This window comes from Myotis yumanensis, unplaced genomic scaffold, assembly GCF_028538775.1.
Source record: "Myotis yumanensis isolate MYYU_CA2020_CCGP unplaced genomic scaffold, mMyoYum1.0.hap1 SCAF_19, whole genome shotgun sequence".
Taxonomy (NCBI): Eukaryota; Metazoa; Chordata; class Mammalia; order Chiroptera; family Vespertilionidae; genus Myotis; species Myotis yumanensis.
In genome coordinates, this window is record NW_027223770.1 from 5,096,717 (window position 1) to 5,118,912 (window position 22,196).

The following is a 22,196-nucleotide window of genomic DNA, read 5'->3' on the forward strand; positions in this document are numbered from 1 at the left end:
GAGCTAATGCCGACCTAATGAGACAGACGCTGTACGTTACCCAAACACCAACTGATTATTTAAAACAAAATTATAGCGGTTAACTGCTCCTTAATAGATTTACTATCAAATTTGCAAATGGTTCACCTTGGTAAACAAATCGTTTAAATAATGAATCAGCAGTCCGGCCCCTTCCCTCCCCAATATATCTTGTCTGTGTAGTGCCTGCTGGAAGTGCCTGCTGGAAATGCAATAGAAGGCATATATGTTAAGTGGCAGCTGATTATTAAAAGTATATTTGCCGAGGTCTAATGTAACGAGATACATATCTTATATGGCCTCACAGAACCTCAAAACGGTCCGCTTTTCAGGAATAATTATTTCCCATTCAATTAAATTCAAATACTCAGGCTGCAGTTAAATGCAGTCGAGTTATCTCCTATTATAATCGGGGCAGGCTCCAGGGATATTTTTTTTTTTTAATATATTTTATTGATTTTTTACAGAGAGGAAAGGAGAGAGATAGAGAGTTAGAAACATCGATGAGAGAGAAACATCGATCAGCTGCCTCCTGCACATCTCCCACTGGGGATGTGCCCGCAACCCAGGTACATGCCTTTGACCGGAATCGAACCTGGGACCTTTCAGTCTGCAGGCCGACGCTCTATCCACTGAGCCAAACCGGTTTCGGCTCCAGGGATATTTTTAAAACACTATCCCATGGCAAAAGGAGGTGGTTGGGGATGAAAAACCACATGGAAATTGAAACATGCCAACCCAGCTGGACCACAGTGGGAAAATGACATATTAATAAGAATATTATTGTCTTTATTAGCCATAACGCAACGACCATTCATTCACTTATTACATACATGCCGAGCGCTTTAAATGCTTGGATGCTCGCGGACGCGGCGAGAGTAGGCTGATTTACTGCCTCCTTTTACGGGCTGAGCGAGCTGCACGGCCTGCCCACCTGCGCAGTCGGGACGTGTGGTTCCTGCCCTGAGGGCTTCCCACAGAACCTGCCGGCTCTGGACTCTGTGTCCGCGGCCAGGCTTTTGAAAATGACCCAGCTCTTTCCAGAAGAGCATAAAACGCTGCCATACTGAATTCCGCTCCAAGAATCTGGTAATTTTGGTCAGTGGGAAAAACATGATCAGGTGGCTACGACATACGCCAAGGTCTCCGCACTGCCAGGATAGAAATCTAGAGCTGTAGCTAGAACATTTGCAAGAGAGTCGGTTTCAGCAGGTGAAACATAAGTATCAAGGGGATGACGACTCAGCTGCTGAACCACACTGACAGGTGAGGAAACTCGGAGGACACGACCTGTTCCCGGAAGCAGACGGGCTGCCAGGCAACTGGGTAGGTCGCTTCCAAATCTTTCCTTCAGGGAGTGCAGATGCAGAGGAAGAGCCTGACAGATATCTGGTGAGTGGCCAAACGCGGGTGAATGGTGCAATAATGTAGCCACGTGTCAAACCGTCCGGTTTCATATACACACTCCCCAGTGTAACGGTGGCCAGGGATTTGAGAGAAAAGAGAATCCAAGTGTTTGAGGGAGGGACACTTAAGGGTGGGAAACACCTTTCCTAAGTGTGTTGTGTGAAACAAAGATCTCATTGTTTCAGTCAATAACTCTCACTTCTCTCTGGAACCCGAGAGTCCCAGGGGAGCCAGGTTTGGGAACCACTGTCCTAGACTCAGATTTAAGTGATGGGGTAAAACAAGAAAGCCCTGGCCTCTGGACAGACGTGAGGCTTGCTGGTCCCCGATGTGAGGGTCGGAAAGAGGAGCTTGCAAAGCGAGAGGGGAGGAGTGGCCAGAGACAGACTCCTTTCTACATCCGAGACGTGAACGTTCTCTCTGGACTGGAGGAGTGGGTAGCACCTCACCTGTGTGCCCTCGCAGGACTCCGCTCCCGGCAGGCCTTGTCTCTCTCCCAGCTGGTGCCCGAGGCCTCTGTGGCCAGATGCTGGCTCAGCTTTGCAGAGGGCCCATCCTGACCTGGAACCATGGGGCTGCTCTGGGGTTCGGTCCTACAGGAAGAGAAATAGGAAGCAAACGTGTTAGAGTGTGACAGAGACTCATGATGCTCGTCAAACCTTCCTAGATGCCCTAATGTAGCCCAGCTTCCCTTGTGGTTATCTTCCCTTGCTTCCCTTGGGGCCATGAGGTTATCTTTGACCAATGGTCTCTGAGTGGGAATGACATATGTCATTTCCAGTTTGACGCAGTAAGATCTTACTGTGTTCCTCTGTCACAGCGACTCTGATGGAGCAGAGATACCTACCACCTCAGACTTTGCATAGCAGAAACCAACCTTAGTTAGGCGAAGCCACTGAGGCTGAGTTTGTTTGTTTCTGCAGCACAGCTAATACTGTCCTGACTAAATCACAGCGAGAGGCTGGAAACCAGCATTTCACTTCCTTCCTTAAGACATAATTTGAGGCCAAAGCATGATGTCACTAGTTCTAACTCCTCTTTGCCATTTCAATTCCAATTTTTTTTTTGCCTTATATGTATATGGAACAGAGATACCTGAATTTAAATACCACCTTCACCATTTAGTGGCTATAGGGCTGGCTACTCAATCTGTGTCACAGTTTTCTAAGTTATAAAATAGGGAATAATGTCAGCCCATATGTTGTTGAGTTGTGGTGAAGATAAAGTAAGTAAACAGGAAGACCTAAAAAGTGTCTGTTTCTTTTCCCTTTACTTCCCTGGGAACCAAACCTCCCATCTGGTGTCTGTAGCAGGCGTGAGGCCACCCCCTTGAGGAAGGCCTGAATTTCCCTCTTCTGCCTCTAAGATGAGCTCCAAACAACACAGGGCAATTCCCCGAGTTCCCCCTCCTTCTTTGAGTCCCAGGGAGGGAAAAGAAGTTGCCTAATTACTCAGTCTTTGAAGAGACTGTCACTCAAGTCTGCTGGCTCCTAAGCGGGAGGAGTCAGCAGTCCAGAGTCACAGGTGGATCCGCCCCCCCGCCCGCCCCCCAGCAAGCGCCCTGCCCTGCCCGCCCTGCCCGCCCTGCCCACAGACTCCAGGGCCAGCATCAATCAGCAGCTTAGGCATTCCTCGTGCACCCCACTGCTGCAGCCAGCGCATTAAGACTGGTTTTATGCCTCGGGATGAAGGCATCTGATAAGCCCCCTGCTCCTCTGGCTGCCAGGAGAGCAGGCCAAGCCCAGTCAATATTGAAGGAAGGACAGCAAACGCATCCATCTCTGTCAGCTGCTTATGGTGCATCTTTAGAAGCAGAGTGGGGAGATACTGCAAGCCCAGGAGGAATGAACATTCTAGTCAGGGCTTCCCAGCCTCCTCACGGCCGGCCCCACGCTTCCAGAGCTCCCTCCGTCCTGCTCAGCTTCAGTTTCCCCTACACCTCCCCGCCCCTCCTCCTATGCTGAGGGTCCCTTTCCATGCCTTTGCCCAGGCCAGGCTGTCCATGTGGAATGCTGTCCTGGCTCTTCTCAGACAACTGGAGGTTTGCCACTTCTGCCCAGCCCCCAGCAAGGCGTGCCTCCCTGACACTTGTCCTGGCCTAGGCTAACTGCACTCATGAACGCCAATGCCACGGGTGCCGGCAATGTGCCCAGGCCAGCTCAAAGTGCGGGCTGCAGCGAACACAACAGATGTCCCCTGTGATCATGGAGTCTACATTCTAGATGGGGGAGCAGGTAATAAACACATAGTGAGTAATAATAAGGCTTATTGGGGCGTAATAAATTATGGAGAATATAAATCAGAGTAATGGGACTAGGGAGTGGGAGGGGTGACTGCTATTTTGTGCAGAGTCATCGGGGAAGACCTTTCTGAGGAAGTAACAGGGGGTGGAGACTTGAAGGACTAGGGACTAACCTTGCAGTGTGATGGCTTTGCAATGTGCTCACAGATTCGTTGGCACTCCTGCCATCAAAAGATGGAGCCTAATTTCCTTCCTCTGAATACTGGATGGGCTGGTGACTCACTTTTAATGAATACAATACATGATGGAAAACAGAATCAATCAGTAGGAGTGACAATGTGTGACTTCCAAGTCTAGGTAAAAAGGCAGCTTCTGCCACACTCTCTTGAACTGACCACTTCCAGGGAGGCTGGCCACATGGAGAGGCCCAAGGTGAAGGAGAGCCACGGCCTCCTGCCGACAGTCAGCACAACCGGCCCCAGGAGTGGCCACCATGAACCTGGACCCAGTCCCAGTCCAGCCTTCAGGTAAGACTGCGGCCCTGGTTTGCATCTGACCACAATCACATGAGGGATGGTGAGCCAGTCGCCCAGCCAAATTCCTGACTCATAGAAACCGAGACATAACAACTGTTTATTGTTCTAAGCCACAAAGATTTGGGGTAATTTGGTGCCCAGTAACTTTTACACAGGCCTCTGCAGGAAGCAGGACATGTGCTCCCGGCAGAAGGGGCAGAAAGTTCCTTGGCAAACACAAGGGGCAGCAATCAAAGGCCAGAGTGATCGGAGGGAAGACCAGAGACCAGGTCTTGCCGGTCCTAGAAGAACTCTGGGTCCTCTGTGACCGGCATGAGGAGCCTCTGGACAGAAGAGGGGTACGGTCTGGTTTGCCTTCTGGAAGGATCCCTCCAATGGCTGCAGACACAGATGGAACAGAGGGAAGGACAGCGACGAGGAGACTGCAGCAACAGTCCAGGCTCAGGTCAGCGGGCAGCAATGGAAGTGGTGGGATGTGGTCAGATGCTGACATACTGTAAAGGCAGAACTAGCGTCCTTTGCTGCTGGTTAGATTGGGGTGCAAGAGACTAAGAGAAGGGGAGGGGTCAAGGAGGACTCTAAGGTTTAAGGCCTGAGCAGCTGGCCAGATGGAGTCACCACCGATGAGGTGGACATGGTGACATAGGAAGTAGATGCCTGGGGAGGTCTAACCCTTTCCCAGGACATGCTCAACCACTGGTACCCTCACTGTAGCTCTTAACCATGTGCTGTTACCATGTCACTGTCTTCTCTCTCACTGAACTATGAGCTCCCTGAGACTAGGGTCATGTCTTCCTGCCCGAGCCTGCTGCTTAGCAAACACTCAGCAACATATGTTCAAGGAATAAATTAAAGAGCACATGCATGGCTGCAGACAGCATGTGCTTTGAAAAGCTAGAAAGGGCCTTGGAGATGCTTTGAGCGAACCCCCGTGTGCTACAGTTGGTGGAAATAAACCAGCCCGTGCCTCAGTCTACTCAACGGGCCCCATCCATGCCTTTTCTGTTCTACCCGCTATGTCTCTCAGAAAAGCGATCCATGAGCTTAGCGACGCGTGGGGATGGCCCAGCAGAGCATGAGTTGGACACACAGGAGAATGGCATTTCGGACTCTCTGGGGCACTATAGGAAGACCAGACACAAATCCGTACCAGAGGTGGCCCTGACACAGGCAAACACTGAGAGCCGATGCGAGGAACTGGGCGGTGAATAAATGCATGGTGAGTAGCCCGGGCTGGCGGAAAGGCTTAGTGACTTTGCTCATGGAGGGAGCAGGGACATGGGTCATCTGTGGGGGGGGGGGGGGGGGGGGGGGGTGCTACTGCCAGGCACTGGGCATAGGCTCAGGTTGAAGACAATGCCTCATCCATCGCTGCCTTCAGCAGGGCTCAGAATCCAGGATGGGGACCTCCTGGTGATGCTTTCATGAGACAAGTGTAATGGGCTGGCTGCAACTTAAAAGTACCCTCCCTTCACAGCCCCACCCACCTCCCTTCCCTGCATCCAAATCTGCATCCTTGCAGGTTTTTAAAATATTTATATATTTTTATTGATTTCAGAGAGAGGAAAGGAGAGGGATGGGAGATAGAAACATCAATGATAAGAGAGAAATATTGATCGGCTGCCTCCTGCACGCCCCCCACTGGGGATTGGGCCTGCATGTGCCCTGACCCGGAATCAAACTGTGACCTTCTGGTTCGTGGGTCGATGCTCAACCACTGAGCCATGCCGGCCAGGCTTTGCAGGGTTTTAAGAAAACTGTGTTCCATCTTTGCTGAGAAGGACCCATTTTACCACATGGCCCTTCGATGCTACATTAAAAAAAAAACTTAAAAGAAGGCAAGCTCTTCAGGGGAGGCTGGCACAGTGAAGTCAAAGGCCAGTGGCTGCTCCACCTCATGGAGGGAGGAAGGGGGGCCTGAGTGCCGATTCCACCAGGCCTTCCACTCCCTTCCTGCTAATCAGCGACCTGGAGCTTAGTTGCTGCTCTCCCGTAGTCATGGCAACCAGCAGATTTACAGCCTCTGATAAGAGCCAGTGCTGAAAGTCCTGCTGAACTCTCCAAGAAGCCTGACGCCCCAGCCACTTCCCTGGTTCCTTCTCCCAACAGAGCGCTGCGGGCCCCGGGCTGGTGCAGGTCCTGGTGCCCAGCACCAAGCGAGTTGAACGTTCAGAGATGGACAACGTAGCAGGGGAGCGGGAAGGGCCCCAGCCTCAGCCCACCTGGAATGGAAGGGGAAACTGAGACTCCAAGAGGCAAAGGGACTTGCCCAAGGCCACACCAGGGTGACTCCTGTTAGACCAGCAGCTAGAGCCATGGCCTTTTGACCGCCAGTCGAGTGCTCTTTTCATGTCACTTGGTCACAGCAGCAGCTGGCATGTGTCAAGCGCCTGCTCCAGGCTGGACCCTGGGGTCAGCACTTCCCATGTATCATTTCATTGAAGTTTCCAAAGACATCCAGGAGTACATGGTCATCCCCACTACACAGATGGAAAAACTGAGAGCCGGAAGAGCAAGTGGCAAGAACACCCTGCCCTGTGTGTTTACTAGGTGTACCGGTTAATCGGATTTTTTTCAATAGATGGAGTTACACGTAGGTTGATATATATGTGATTTGATGTGCATGCTATTTTGTTGTATTGACAGCAAGCTTCAAAACTTCATAAGTCAAATTTGCTGAAGGTGTTAACATCATAGATATTTTTACACTTAAAAATGTCGAATTTCATGCCAAAAAAAGAGCATTTGTGGGGAGTTTTAATTCATTACTTTATTTTGAAGAAAATACTGAATACTTCGGGAAGCTTATAGTGGACATGCTCCATCTCAAGATACTTGTGAATGCTGGTTTAAACACTTTAAAAGTGATGATTTCGATGTGAAAGACAAAGAATGTTGAGGTTAACGGAAAAAGTTTGAAGACCAACAATTACAAGCATTATTGGATGAAGATGTGTGTCAAATTCAAAAACAACTTGCAGAAAGATTAAACGTTGCTCAGCAAACAATTTCTGATCATTTACAAGCAATGAGAAAGATTTTAAAGGCAGGAAAATGGGTGCCACATCAACTGAAGGAAAGACAAATGGAAAACCGAAAAGTCATCAGTAAAATGTTGCTTCAACGGCACGAAAGAAAATCTTCTTTGCATCGAATTGTGACTGGCGATGAAAAGTAGATTTATTTTGAGAATCCCAAATGCACAAAATCATGGGTTGATCCAGGTCAACTTTCAACATCGACTGCAAGGCCAAATCACTTCGAAAAGAAGACAATGCTCTATGTTTGGTGGTATCAGGAAGGTGTGATGTATTATGAGCTTCCAAAACCAGGTGAAACAATTAATATTGATCACTACCAACAACAAATAATCAATTTGAACCATGCTTTGATTGTGAAACGACCAGAATGTTCCAGAAGACACGGCAAAGTAATTTTGCTTCATGATGACGCACCATCACACACTTTAAAACCAGTTACAGACACATTAAAAGATCTTGCCTGGGAAATATTAACCCACCCGCCATATTCACCAGACCTTGCTCCTTCAGATTACCACTTGTTCTGATCGATGGCACACGCAGTTTCTGAGCAGCACTTCAAAACGTATGAAGAAGTGGAAAATTGGGTCTCTGAATGGTTTGCCTCAAAACAAGAGAAGTTCTATTGGGACGGTATCCACAAATTACCTGAAAGATGGGGAAATGTGTAGCTAGCAATGTATATTACTTTGAATAAAGCACTTTTGATGTTTCTCTTGAAATTATCGTGTTTTCTTTGATTACAAAATCTGCTATTATTAACCGGTACACCTAGTATAAGAATCAACTGAGAATAAAAGAGAACAATCTACACTTTGAAAAGGTAAGGAAATAATGAGTAGGGTATAATTACCCTGTAAGACAGGGACTTGCCTTGTGTGTTTGGAGAAGAGGCTATAACTCCAGGTTTGGCCTGAATCTTACATTCCACATACAGGAATGAATGGCACTTGGTCATCAGGTTTGGAACATCCCTGACCTTAGTACCTCCATCACATGAATAGCGTCTCTTAGGGGCACAGGATTTGCTAATCCAGTGTCTCCCTTGATGCTGGCAACCCTCTGTAAGGTTCTCAGTTTGACCAACTTATCCCCATTACAAAGATGAAGACATTGAGGCCTGGGATACAAAGGGATTTGCTTCCCATACAAGGCTCATGCCTCGGGTTCTTGGTCCACACGTGCATCCACGGCTGTGAGTAACCCACCCTTGTCCCCGCACCTGGCCAGACACCTACACTCTGCCTGTTTTGGGAGAGAATGACAGCCCAGACCCCTAGCGCACGAGTCCACCAGAAAGCCCAAGGCTTCTCCTGGGCCGGCCCAGCCCGCAGACAAGATGGATTTATGGCTAATTTGTGCCTGGGCTCCTGAGGCTCCAGGTTGGGCCTGTAAATATCCTGGCCGGCGTCTTGGTACCAAGTCTTTGGAAGGTTAATGGAGCCTGGTGGGGGGCGGTCTGCGGGAACTGTGCCGCTAAGCTTTGCTATGATGGTTGGGAAAGCACAGGAGCCTTGGGGAAGACTGGGCATTGCGGACACATCATCGGAACAACACCATTTGCACGTGGGGGGAAGGCATACTCACCTCAGGAGAAGCAGAATGAGACAGAAAAGGAAGCCTGATAAGGCTGGCATCTCCCTCATTACTCCATTCATCTCGTCAACAATTGTTCACTGAACACCTACTTAGGATCAGATTTCAAGGACCCAAAGTAGCTAAGACTTCTCTCTGCCCTCAAGGAGTTCCCCGCCTGGAAGGGGAAGACTGATCCCTCCGCTGGGAGTGACAGTCATATAGTGAGTTCCCTGATGGGAGACACTCAGAGGACCACAGAACCACAGGGAGAGCACTAATCAAGCCTGAGCAATGTGGGCAGGTGCCACGGAGAGCTTCCTGGAAGATGTATAGAGAGCAGGGTAGTATGTGCAAAGGCCCGGCACCACTACACAACAGTGGACTTCATGTAACTGCAAAGGCGGTAGTAAGCTGCAAGAGAAGGTGGGATGAAGGGTGGAAGGTAAGAGCTAAGAGTGGTTTATTTTGCTTAGCATAAGGCCCTCAGGGCCCACCCATGTTGTCTCAAATGGCAGGGGTTCCTTCTTTGTGGCTGAAGAATAGTCCACTGTAGATATTTATACCATGACTTTTCTCATCATCTGTTGATGGGCCCTTAGGCTGTGTGCATGTCTTGGCCATCCTATCTAATAAACAGGTAATATGCAAATTAACCATCACTCGAACACACAAGATAGCCACCCCCATGTGGTCAAAGATGGCTGCCACAAGATGGCTGGCAGGGGAGGACAATTAGGGGCAACCAGGCCTGCAGGGGAGGGTAGTTGGGAGGGACCAGGCCTGCAGGGGAGGACAGTTAGGGGTGACCGGGCTGGCAGGGGAGGGCAGTTAGGGGCAATCGGGCCAGCAGGGGAGCAGTTAAGTGTCGATCAGACTGGCAGGGGTGTGTTTAGGGGGTGATCAGGCAGGCAGACAGGTAAGTGGTTGGGAGCCAGCAGTCCTGGATTGTGAGAGGGATGTCCAACTGCCCACCGGGATCGGGCCTAAAGGGGTAGTCGGACATCCCTTGAGGGGTCCCAGATTGGAGAGGATGCAGGCTGGGCTGAGGGACACCCCACCCCACCCCCTGCACAAATTTCGTGCACCAGGCCTCTAGTTGTAAATAAGATTGTAATGAACATGGGAGGCAAAAAGAAAGAAAGAAGTTGAGACAAAGAAGGAAAACAGGCTGGATCCTTCAGGGCCCTGGGCAGGTGCTTCTCATGCCTTCGGGTACAGGTGACTCACCTGGGGGTCTTGTGAGCATGCAGGTGCGAATTCAACAGGTCTGGGTTAGGCCCTGAGCTTCTGTGTTTCTAACCAATTCTGCCAGATAATGTTGCTGGTCCCTGGGCCACACATTGAGTAGCCAGACTGTACACTGTACAAATTTGGACTTGACATTGAGGGCTGGCCTAGCCAGACAAGCACCACCCTCTAGCACCACCCTCTAGCATGCCATCTCTACGGGCAATTGACACGAGTGGTTTAGTTCAGTTCTCAGGACTGAGAGAGTGTGAGTGTGTGAACAGGTGTGTGTGTGTGTGTGTGTGTGTGTGTGTGTTTGTGGTAAACACTCTGTATATCAAAAATGGCCAAGTTCCCAAGTTTAGGTCAAAGGACAAAAGAACCATATGGAGAAAAACGAGCTCAGCATTTCTTACCCGGCTCAGCCAAGCGGCCCGGCCCCCAGCCTGCGTGGGCTCTGAACTCTCATCTGGAACACATCCAGCCTCTGCCCTCCCATCGACCCCAAATCCGCCCGTCATTTCCCCCTCCACAGGCCGGCCTGCCGATCGCCTGTTTGCCTAGGGAGGGATCACACTGCTGAGAGGGAGAGACTATCCCTTCTTGGGACTGCCCCAACGTGGGAAACGGCTGAATTCCAAAATGCAGTGGTTTTCCACTTGGACGGGTTGCAAACGACACTGCGGAGAAAGTGCCCAGGCCCTGCAGTCTCGCTGACCTGAGTTCACGCCCCGATTCTGCCAAGCCATGTCACCGCGGGCAAGAATAACATCCCTCGCTCCCGCCCAGGGCACCCCCAAGACCTCCGCATTAGTTGGCATTGCAGACTGGGTTTAGATTTCTCCAGGGAGGGCGAGCTGCTGACTGTATTTTCTTAGTGTGATGAGTCCCGTTGGGGCATCATCACAGCCGCTGCTGGAGGAGGCACTGAGCAAACCAGACCTGCAGGGGACAGGGCAGAACGCGGGGCCTGACGGGAACCTACCACCCAGGGTTCAAGAGCGGGGAGTAGCCACGGGTCTCAAAAAGTGCTGCCAAGCATCCGTCACTCATTCTTCATTCAGTCACCGACTCAACAAATACTTCTTGAGTACCTACTATGTGCAGGCACCGTCCTAGGCACTGGAGACACCACAGAGCACAAAAGAGGGAAAAAGCCTGCCTGGTGGAGCTTACATCCTACCAGGATGGGCAGGGGGAGGAGGAGAGGAACAAATTCACATAATAAGGTGGTAAACACAAACTATTGGGAAGTGATTGAGTGCTATACAGGAGAGAAATGAGGCAGGATAGGGGGGCTGGGAATGCTACTGGGGGCTGCAATTTTAAATGTGGTGATCAGGGAGAAGGTAGCATTTGAGCAAGACTTGAAGATGATGAGCTGCGTGAATGCCTGGGAGATGAGCATAGGGCACAGCCAATGCAAAGGTCCTGGGGTAGGGGCACACTGCATGCGCTGGGGTTAGAACTGAGGGAGCAAGGGGGAGGGTAATATGGGGAGATGTCAGAGACTGTAAGGAGGGACCAGTGCATGGGCCGTCTGGTAGGCTATGGCAGAAACGTGACTTTTTCTCTGAATGAGATGAGAAGCCACTGCAGGGTCTGAGCAGGGGAGGCTATTCTGGGCTGTGCTGACCACAGGAAGTTGTCTAATGTCACAGGCCTTAGCTTTCCTATCTGAGGCTGTGAGATGTCAACGCCTCATGGATGTTAATATAACCTGCCTCAAGGTAACTGTGAAATGCTTAGCCCACTTCCCGGACACACAATAAGAGCTCAATATATGTCATTTCATGATGATGATGATGATGATGATGATGGAGGCGGCAGAATGAACACAGAGTTTGGTCCATCACAACTCCACCAATCAGCAGAAAGCTCTCAGAAGACTCCGCCTCTGCAGCTCCAGCACCAACCACCAGCGAGTTCTCAAGTCACACCCTTGCCATTCACCCTCCCTTAGGCTTGCCCCAGAGGCCCCGGCTTTTGCCATTGCCACTCTTCTCTGACAAAGGATTCCCTGTGGGAGGGGCTCTCTGGGGAGAGCAGATGTCTGGCTTTACACAGAAGTGGCCGTCTGTCAATGCCAGCCAGGCATCCAGCTGTCCCACCTGTAGGAAACAGCTCCTCCACAGTCATCCTAATTAAGGAGCTGATGGGAAAGGTCTGTCCCTCCACCGGGACTTTCATCTGCCTTTTAAAAGTCAAACCCATTCCCGCAGGACTGGGGAGATGGAGAGCTCTGTCCTTGTGGGGCATTCAGCTTCATGATGATCTCCCTCCAACTCTGATGGGTGCCCCGTGGCTCCAAGAGGACTTGAGGGGGGGCGGGGGGTAGGTTGTGCAGGAACAGGCTAGGGGTCTCAGGGCAGCCCCTCCCTACCACATGAGCAGAGGTCTCTTTCAGATCCACGGTTCATCTGTTGACAACGGGCAGCCACTGAACAGCCAGGAGCCGCCAGGAGCTCGGGAATCACTAGGCCGGAGTTGCAAACACGCCTGCCATTTTCACACTGTGATCCTGGCCAGGTCGCTCCTCTCTTCTGCAGAAGGGGCTGCTGACAGTGCCCGGCCTTAGAGATGACGCTGGAACGTGCCTGACACCGTCCTGGTGCAGAGCAAGCATTTGATCAGCGTTGGCTGTCACTGTCGTTGCAATTATTCATTGCAAAGAGGCTCCAGGTCAGAAGCTCCCAACCTTGCTGTCTTTGCTCAGCTGGTCCCACCGTTCTTAGAGTTCTCCCTTCCCTGGGAGAAGCCTCACCCACCCTCCAAGGCTCAGCTCAACCCCACACCTGCCTTTTCTGACCCCCACCGCCCCCTCCCCACAGGAATAAATTCTTTGCTCCATCCTGCTCCTACAGCTCTTTGTAAATCCCTCCAGGATACTGCAGCATGACCTTGAGCAAGGCCCTCATCTATTTAAGCCTCAGTTTGCTCATTTTTAAAATGGGCATAATGCCTTTCGCATTGAGGTGGTTGTGGGAAATATGTACTTATTAAACTAAGCACGATGGCTTGTTATTGTAATTATAACTGCAATTACTACTGAAAGAGGCTTGGTAGCTCTCGTGTGACAAAGAATTTCTGCTTGGCGAGGCGCCTTATGAATTATCCTTTCCAGTCATCTTTGAGGAGGGCATGGCTTCCAGTCTGCCTGGAACAGCGTGGGGCCCCGAAGACATGGGATTGGCCCCAATGACCTCTGGGGAGCCTGTCCAAGTCCTAGACTTTGTGAGTCACACTCTTCTCTGGGTCTAGGACATCCCCATCTGTCTACCTTTCTGAACACACTGGGTGGCACGGTAGAGCCCAGACCCTCACACATGGCCTGGTAGCCCCCAATTTAAGGATGAGAGATGTCACCTCCAAACATAGCTTCTGAGCTCACAGGCTGCAGCATGGGCACGCTGACTCCCCCACTCGCTGTGTTAGAGTAAAGGGACCCCCTTTATTGAGCACCTACAAACACCTCATCAGACATTTAAAGCCCATCCTTTCACTCACGTCCCATTATAAGGCCTGGCAGTGGGTATTGTAAGGGTTGATGAGGAAACAGAGGCTCAGAGAGGTAGTGATTCGCTTAAGGTCACACGGTGAACAAGTGAGGGTGCCCAGAATTCTTAAGGAACTGTGGCCGCGTGTCCCTGGCCCCGGACCGAGTCTGGCTACACGGTCCAGACTGTGTCTGCACAGCTTGTGGTGTAACTATGTCCTTTTCCACTGCTGGCCATATCCCCGCCCCCTCCACCCTGCCTGGTATTCCGCCTCCCCCCGCCCCTCGCCTCCCCCGCTGCGCCGTTCCCCGGCTGCCGTCTGCACAGTCTATTGACCGACACAATCAATCAGCCAGCTTGCTCCGACAGCTAGAAAACACCCGTCCACCGATTTCCCCTCCAGCGCCTTTCCACAGACCATGAAGCCTCACTAATTTGGAATTTGCAATGGTTTCGGACACAGAACCTGCATTTCTCATTCCTGTAAAAGGAGAGCCTGAATGGAATGTCATCACATGGACCCCTGGGGGCTTCTGAGCGAGGTCCTGGCAGCCAGAGCGCCTGTGTCTACTCCTTTCCTCTTTGTTCCTGTCCTGGTTCCTGCCACCTGCATCCGTGTCCGTGTTGGGTAACTGATGGTGCCATTATAGATGCGAATACTCCTCCTCTTCCTCCTCCTCCTCCTAATCACAGCGGCTCTTTGTGGAGCACCGGCTCTGCTCAGCAGCGTCTGAGCTTTGCAGTTATCTGTTCTGATGGTCTTCACCAGTTATTCGAGGCTGGTGCAGTGATCAACCCACTTTACCAAGGAAGAAACTGAGCAAATGGTCCTGTTAACAGGTGGTAGAGACAGAATTTGAATCCAGATAGTCAGCTCTGGAATCCACGCCCTACACCATCGTGTCTCTTGGGCTGGGCACCACAGGGGCCACCTGGGGATCCCCTGAGCCCCAACAGTGCCTGCTGCGACGGGGTGGGAAAGCACTGTGCCTTGTAGAGCTGTAGGAGGGGTGGACGAATTGCCTCGTGAATTCTGTCGCCATGGACACTGCTGAGTGGGAGGCGCCGAGCCTTCGGCGGAAACTGGCGGCAAGGAATTTGAGGAGGCACTTCCTAGGTTGAACCCTGTTTGAGAGGTTGGTTGCCCTTAGGGACCAACCATCTCCCCAGGCTCTGGTTCCTCCCTACAGACTTGGAGCTGTACCTGGTGGCCGGGAGGGAAACACAGCCGGCAAGCTCGGTGCTGTTCCACACGTTTGCGGAGCCCAGCATGGACGGTGGATTCCTTCTTCCCACGGAGGGAAACATTGGCCCCGTGGGGGCTTTGGATGGGATTGGAGTGGGAAAGAAAGGCCAGTTCTAAAAATACACCTACCCACTTGGCTGGTGGGGCACAGACACAGCCTTCATTCATTCTCCGTAAAAACCTCCCTGGTGGTGGGTCCTGAGGCTGGGACAAGTGTGGGGGGGCCTGGTGGGATTGAAGCAACGGTCTTCAGACTAGTCCCACACTCCTTGACCATCGCGACACTGCCTCCCGACACTTTCACGTGTGTCCAGCTAAGACTATCCACATGAATATGCAGGATTTGTCCAGCTGCGTGCGTGTGTGTGTGTGTGTGCGCGCGCGCGCGCGTGTAACATGGGGAAGAACATGGACCCAGATGTTCTCAATATCAAGATGTGTCACTGGCAGAGCCAGGGTGACCATATAACTCACTGTCCACGTGGGGACACTTTGGGGACCAAAGGGGCCTGATAAAAAGCCCCCAGGGTGCGTGGTCATCCTGGTTGTCTCTCATTTCTGACCTTGACACTCGATGCCCAATATCTTCTCGTGCAAACACCACAAGCACCTGAAACTGAAGCTGTCCAACCCTCACACATCACTGCCCCCAGCACCGACCTCCTGACCCAAGCGGCCAGCTGGCCACCATCCTGGCCCCTCTCTTTCTCTGACTCTCATATCCAGCCCATCAGCAAATCCGACCATTCTCCCTTCAGAGCACCTCAGCATCATCTCCTCTCTCCATCTCCACTGTCCCTCCAGGTCCAAGCCACCACCTTTCTCACCGAGAAAATGCCACGGCCTGTGCTCCAGCCCTGCCCAGCCCATATCCACGCAGCAGGTGGGGTTACCTTCCAAAATGCAGAGGTAACCATGTCTCTCCCTTCTGCAGAGCCCCAAGGAGCAAGGCCAGACTTCTCAACTGGCTCTATGACCTCAAGGCCCACGGCCCTGGCTCACCTGTCCAGGTGTGTCATTCTCTGGGCCATCAAACCAGCTGAAGTTCTCGCAGGGCCCCAAACGCTCAAGGCATTCTCCCCAGTAGATGCAGCACGGCGTGACCTTCGGGCACAGCCTGGAGCCCGACTGCCGGGTTCAAACCCTGGTCCTGGCGCTCTGTGACCTGGGAACTGACTTCACTCTCTGGCCTGGACAGCAGCAGTGCCCACACCTCACAGGTATTTCAGGGATTGACAGTGAGTATATGGAGAGCTCTGGGAACAGTGCCTGGCACATCCCAAGTGCTCTGCTTACTAATTAAGAAATGACGCCTCTCATGTTCCCGCTTTCTCCCCCTCCCCAGGCCTTTCTGGAGCTTCGGCTCTGCTAAGCCTTACAGGATAAAGACTGGGCAGCCAAGTCCCCCCCAAACCCTTCTTCCCAGGAAGCTCAAGAGGAGGGCTGACCTGCTCCAGGTCATGCAGCCAGGGGGTGGCAGAGTAGCGAGCCCTGAGTCCTGGAAGCCCCGTCCCTGCCTGTGCTGCTGGAGGTAGGGGTGGGGCTGGCGCAGGGAAGGGAAAAGGGCAGGCTGGCTGCCACTCAGAGCTGGGAGCCAGGGAAGCCTTCATCACGCCAAGTCACCAGCCAGGGCAGTTTGGCTCAGCATTTCAAATGCGTCCTGATACACCAGAACAGTCTCAGGAAAAAAATAGGATTTGCCTTTTGTTGCAATTTTAAAAGAAAGGGGAGATGTCGCAAGCACATTCTCCTTCTCGCCAGAGAGCAGCCCACTGGAGATTGGAGAGCAATCAAATGTTTCCAGCCAAAGCCCACGCAGGCCCACATTTCCCCAAATTATATCAGCCGGGAGGACGATGGGAGAGACGGAGAGGGGGTGATGAGGCTGGGGTGGTGGTGGACTTATCCGCGGTGGATGCAGGGAGGGGGCTCCACTGTCGTCTGTCTGTCTCACACTTAACAAAGAGAGGAGTGGGGACAGAGACTGGACAGGTGTGGGGCTGCTTCTCTTGACAGCGGGTCTTGGCTCATGTTCAGAGGAGCTGCAGAGCCCTTTGGAGGCCCCACCGGGAGTTGCGCCCACTCCTAATAAGTCCTGTGGAATAACGAGACTGATCGCGAGACCAACAAGCCACTACCCGCTCGTGGGAGCAGGGTCAGCCACAGCGTGCCATGCGGACCTGTCTCCATCGATGGCAAGCTCCGCCATTGGTTTGTTACTAATGATCATTAAAGATGAGCATTTGGGTTTCCAATTAAAACAAATGTATAAATACATGCATCTTCATCATCTCAGTAGATGGCAGCTCGAAGCGGTAACCTTGGTGTTGTCCTTGACTCCGCACTCTCAAACTTCCGGTCTGACCGATCAGCAAATCTAGATGCTACCTTCAGAACAGATCTAGAATCCAGTCACTTCTCGCCTCCCAGGTGGCTGCCACCCTGGTTCAAGCCCCCAGCATCTCTCACCTGCATTATTGCAAGTGACTACTAGGTCTTCCTGCTTCCGGCCTGGCCCTCCTGCGGTGTATTCCCCAGAAGGCAGTGGCAGGGATCCTGTTAAAAAATCATGGCACTCCTCTCTTCAAAGCCCGCCAATGGCTTCCCACACAATCTGGCCCCTGTTCCTACCCTTTTCTCCTGCTCTCTCCACTCCTGCATCTCTGGCCTATTTGCTGCGTCTCTGACATACCAATTAGAATCCTACCTCAGGACCTTTGCACATGCTGTTCCCACTGCCTGAAACAGTCTTCTTCTCAATATCACCTGACTTCCTTCCTCATCTTCTTCAAATCTTTGCTCAAATGTCACATTGTCAGTGACTTTTCTTCCCCAACAACCCTGTGTGAGCCCTTTCTGTTGTGTGTGATTGCTTCCTGCTTTATTTCCCTCTATAGCAGCGGTTCTCAACCTGTGGGTCGCGACCCCTTTGGCAGTCGAATGACCCTTTCACCGGGGTCGCCCAAGACCATCCTGCATATCAGATATTTATATTATGATTCATAACAGTAGCAACATTACAGTTATGAAGTAGCAACGAAAATAATTTTATGGTTGGGTCACAACATGAGGAACTGTATTTAAAGGGCCAGAAGGTTGAGAACCACTACTCTATAGTATTTATTACCTTGTAATATAATATAACCATTTACTACATGGTTTTTGTTTGCTTGTCTATTGTATGAGTTCCTCCCCCCACTCCCATCTCCTAGAATCTAAGTTCATGAGGGCAGGAGCTTTTTTGTCTCTTGTTCACAGTATTTCTCTATACTCCTAAATAGTGCCTGGGACACAGTAAGGGCCCAATTAATATTTGTTAAATGAACAAGTGAACAGATTCCAGGTTCCTCCTGCCACAGAGTCCTTTACCCTGAGCTGAGCTCTGTTATGCTTCCCTGAGCAGGAGAGAGAGGTGTGGAAGTGGTCTGCATGCTGAGAATGCTCACATTATGTGACCTGGTCTATGCGTGGGGTGGGGGTGTTGTGCGTGGTCACACCATCTGGTATGTGTTTGGACTGTTTGGGAGGAAAGGTTGGGAACAAAAGGACTAATGTGCAGCCTTAGAGTACCGCGTAGCTCCTCACTGCTGTGTGCCCTCTCTGACACTCAGCTGAGGAACAAGGGGTCATCACTGCACCAAGAGCACTTTGGCTCAGGACTCGATCCTGCCACCACGAGCTGAGTGAGCTCATCTGGAGAATTTAATTTCAGAACCTCTGTTTCCTCATGTCCTACATGGGGAGACAGAAGCCACGGGGTAGGAGGGACCAAACACGTGAGTTTGAGCTTTGGAACTGCAACTGAGACTGAGTGTTGGCTTAGCCACTCACTCGCTGTGGACTTCCAGTTCTTTACCTTAAATGGGAATAGCCTACTTGCATGGAAATGTGAGGATTGAATGAGTTACTGGGTAGATAATGATATGGTGAAAATTATACATAAGTCATATTTTTAGCACTTATTTTCCAATCTTCATTCTAAGCTCTTATATGTTTAATCATCATCAGAGTACGATAAGGACAACACTATAATCCCTACTGTTTTAAAGATGAGGAAACGGGCACAGAGTGGTTAAATAATTCACCCAAGGTCACACAGCACAGCCAGGTTGCCAAGGTCTAAAACCAGCCCTTCCTCCCGCCTCCCTCTCCAGCCCTAACATCCCGACACCTCTCACACCAGCTCACAGAGGTTGACCCACACTTCCCAGGTGTGGTCCTACGTCTTTAAGCACCAGAGTTCTCCTGAGCATCTGAGGAGAGAGGGGCGCTGGGTGGCTGGATTTGGGTTGATTAAATCAAGGAGAAAAAATCAATTAAATTTAAATAAAGAAAAAAGATTAGAAATCAGGCACAATGCCTTCTTAATTATAGCACCTAATCGCTGGCTGAAAAAAAAGCACAACCCAGCACATTTCACTTCCTAACCGGCCGTGCCCGTCTGAAGGAGAGGCTCCTAATGAAGCGTCCATTACCCCACTTGGCTAGTAATTGGTGAGGCGATCCCGACAGGATCATGGGTGGAAATGATCAGGCGTAATAGCCAGAGCTTTTAAAGGATGTGGCAACACAGGGTGCTCTGGGGGTTTATTGAGAGGTAGCTGGCCCCAGGGTCCCTTTTCTTCGCCGCGCAACCCACAATTCTCCTGACAAAGCAAGTGACAACTGGGCAGGGCCGCGTGTGCAATGCAGCAGGCGAACGTGATTAAATGGCTGTTCTCTGCACAGTTCCAGCTGTTGCAAACACACGGGGCCTGGGAAGATGGCCGGCAATCAGCAAGCAAATGCCTCCACGAAATTACTGACAAGAACCGCGGCCATTCCGGTCTTGGATTGCAGCCTCCTAATTGGTCTGTCTCCCATCTCTCGCCTTCCAATCTTTCTCCTCCACGCAGCCAGGGGCCTCACTATAAAGCACACCTCACCTAGTCACTTCCTGGACTAAACCCCTTCACTGGATTCTTGTTGAGATTAGAGCACTCCAGACGCCAACCACGGCTCAGGCCGGGCGTGGGTCCCAGCCCATCATGTCCCCACTCCTTCCACAGCCTTTGTTTCAAGGATACCAACCCGATGGAGTTCCCCAGAACCTTTCATGTGCTCTTGATTTCATGCCTTTGCATATGCAGTTCCTTCTGCCTTGAACACCCTTCCCTCCCTTCCCCACCTGGCTGGGTGTGAAGCCACTCTTCCATGCTTTCAGAATAGCTATGCTTTCTCCTCTCATGGTGAGCGTTACCTGGAATGACAGACACTGGCCCACCTCATGGTGTTGGAGAGGGGACGTTCTCTTTAAGTCAATTATTGTCTGTAGTTTGTGGAAGACAAGAGTTGACTTCATTCATTCATTCATTCACTCATTTATTCACTCATCAGCTCATTCATTCATTTATTCATTGAACAAATAATTATGGGATGCCTACTCTGTGCCAGGCAGTGTGGTAAGCACTTTGCAAACGTTTTCTCATGTAATCTACAACCCTTAAAATAAAGCTGATTTTAAGGTATTATTATAATTACTCCCACTTTGCCAATATGAGACCCGGAGTCAGGAAGAAGTCAGCGCTGCTCAGGTAGTTATAATGAACAATGATGATGATGACTGACATTTGGGACCACTTATTACATTCCTGGCTCTGCGCTAAGCTGATGTGTTGAGTTTAATCCTCTCAATAAGATTTCAGGGTGGGTGCCATTCATTTCACAGATGAGGTGACTGATGTTTAGAAAAGGTAAAGTAACTTGCCCAGAGCCACGAGCTGGTCCACGATGGAGCCAGAACCTTCTCCTAGTTCTACCTGCTTCCCAGTCCAATGTTTCTCAGTGTGGTCCATGGGCACCTATTCCAGCAGCACCAGGGACACTAGTGTAAAGTGGAGAATCGGAGAACAAGGCCCAGGAGCTGGCATTTTATACAACGTTCCGAGGATTCTTACATCCACTAAAGTGTGAGAATGTTGTCTCTTCTCTTCAGGTAGGGACCAGCCCTTTTCAACAGAAAAGAAAATACTCCATTCGACTTTCTCACTCATTTGATTTGGAAAAACCACAATGAAAGGAAGAAAATCAGTGGCACCGGCCCGAGGTCCCAGAGGCCCGCGGTCCCGGAGGGCTGGGGGGATGTGCAACTGGAAGCAAAGGTGTCCGGCTGCCGCTGCACCAGCAGATGTGTTTACGCAAGTCAGTTTGATTACGGCGCTAAAAATACCCCTTAAATTTAGGGGCCCAGAATACTTCCCCGTGCTTTTACCGAAAAGCAGCTTTTCAAAAATTTTAATTCATTCCTAACCGCCACCTCCTTCAACCAGTTATTAGTACTGATGCTGGAGTCCCAGAGTTTGTTGTCGGGAATTATAATAGCAAATCACGGAGGCATTTTCTCTGATTACACAGACCCTCGGCGCGTTGGTCCCGTCTCCCCGCCAGCCGTCCCTCTGAGTCAGCAAAGTGCCAGCTGGACCCTCTACTTCCTCCGGGTGGCTGGATACCAGACCGCGACAACTTCCCGAAATAACTTCCGCCAGCGGGCCAGCCCCCCTCCCTTCCTCCCAGCCTTCCTGCCTTATTCTGTTTTTGTACTTTGCATCTTTGAATCATATTCTGTGAAGACCTGAGAGGTTCAAAGACGTAATTCACAGACGAGGAAACCGAGGCAGAGAGAAGGGTGTGTAACTGGCCTGAACGTGACGAAGTACGTGAGTGGCGGGGCTGAGCCAGAGCCCACGCACCCTGCCCGTGTCTTCAGTGCCCCAGGCTGCATCCCCAGCCGCTCTCACTGCTCGACCTCTAAGACATCCACTGCCCCTCGCCCTGCAGTCTTCTTCAAGCCCACCTTCCTCAGAGCTGCTCCCACACTGCTGGGCCTTAGAGAAACTTCTCTTCCACCCCACATGGAGCTCATGTTCTCGCTCAAGGACTGCAACTTTCCGTGTAGTCGGGGTGTCACGGTTGAGGGGGTGAATTTGTTGGCTTATTTAAGGCTTTTACTAGTAGAACACCTGCTAGGCCTCTAGACCAGTGGTTTCCCATAAGGACCACCAGGGGAACTTGTAAAAAAAATGCCATTGTCTGGGACCAACTCAGACTAATGAAACAGAACCTCTGGGGCAGGAGCCTGGGCATTGATATTTTTTAAAGGCACCTCCTTCCCCCCAGAGATGTATCCTAATACAGCCGAGGGGATGCCGACTGCTTCAGGCCATTTCACTAATCCACTCACCTGATTTCCTAGCCCACCCGATGGGGAGCCCATTGGGAGCAGGTCTTGTTCATCTTTGCACCCACGGTTTCTACACGGAGCTTAATGGGCGCGAAATAAATGTTTACGGAACTGAGTGGCAATGATCTTTCGTACTAAACACCATGGCCTGTTGGTGCATGAAGAGGTGCTTGAGCCACTTGACC

At 51.1% G+C, this 22,196-nt stretch overlaps 1 protein-coding gene across 1 annotated transcript in view; it reads right to left on the reverse strand.

The window, feature by feature from the left end:
* The window catches only part of SRRM4 (serine/arginine repetitive matrix 4), a 367,949-nt gene that overhangs the window by 39,619 nt on the left and 306,134 nt on the right, over nt 1-22,196 (reverse strand). Inside the window, exon 9 of the mRNA XM_070400012.1 lies at nt 1,875-2,018. Coding sequence (XP_070256113.1) covers nt 1,875-2,018 — 144 coding nt within the window. The remainder of the gene's footprint in view (nt 1-1,874; nt 2,019-22,196) is intronic.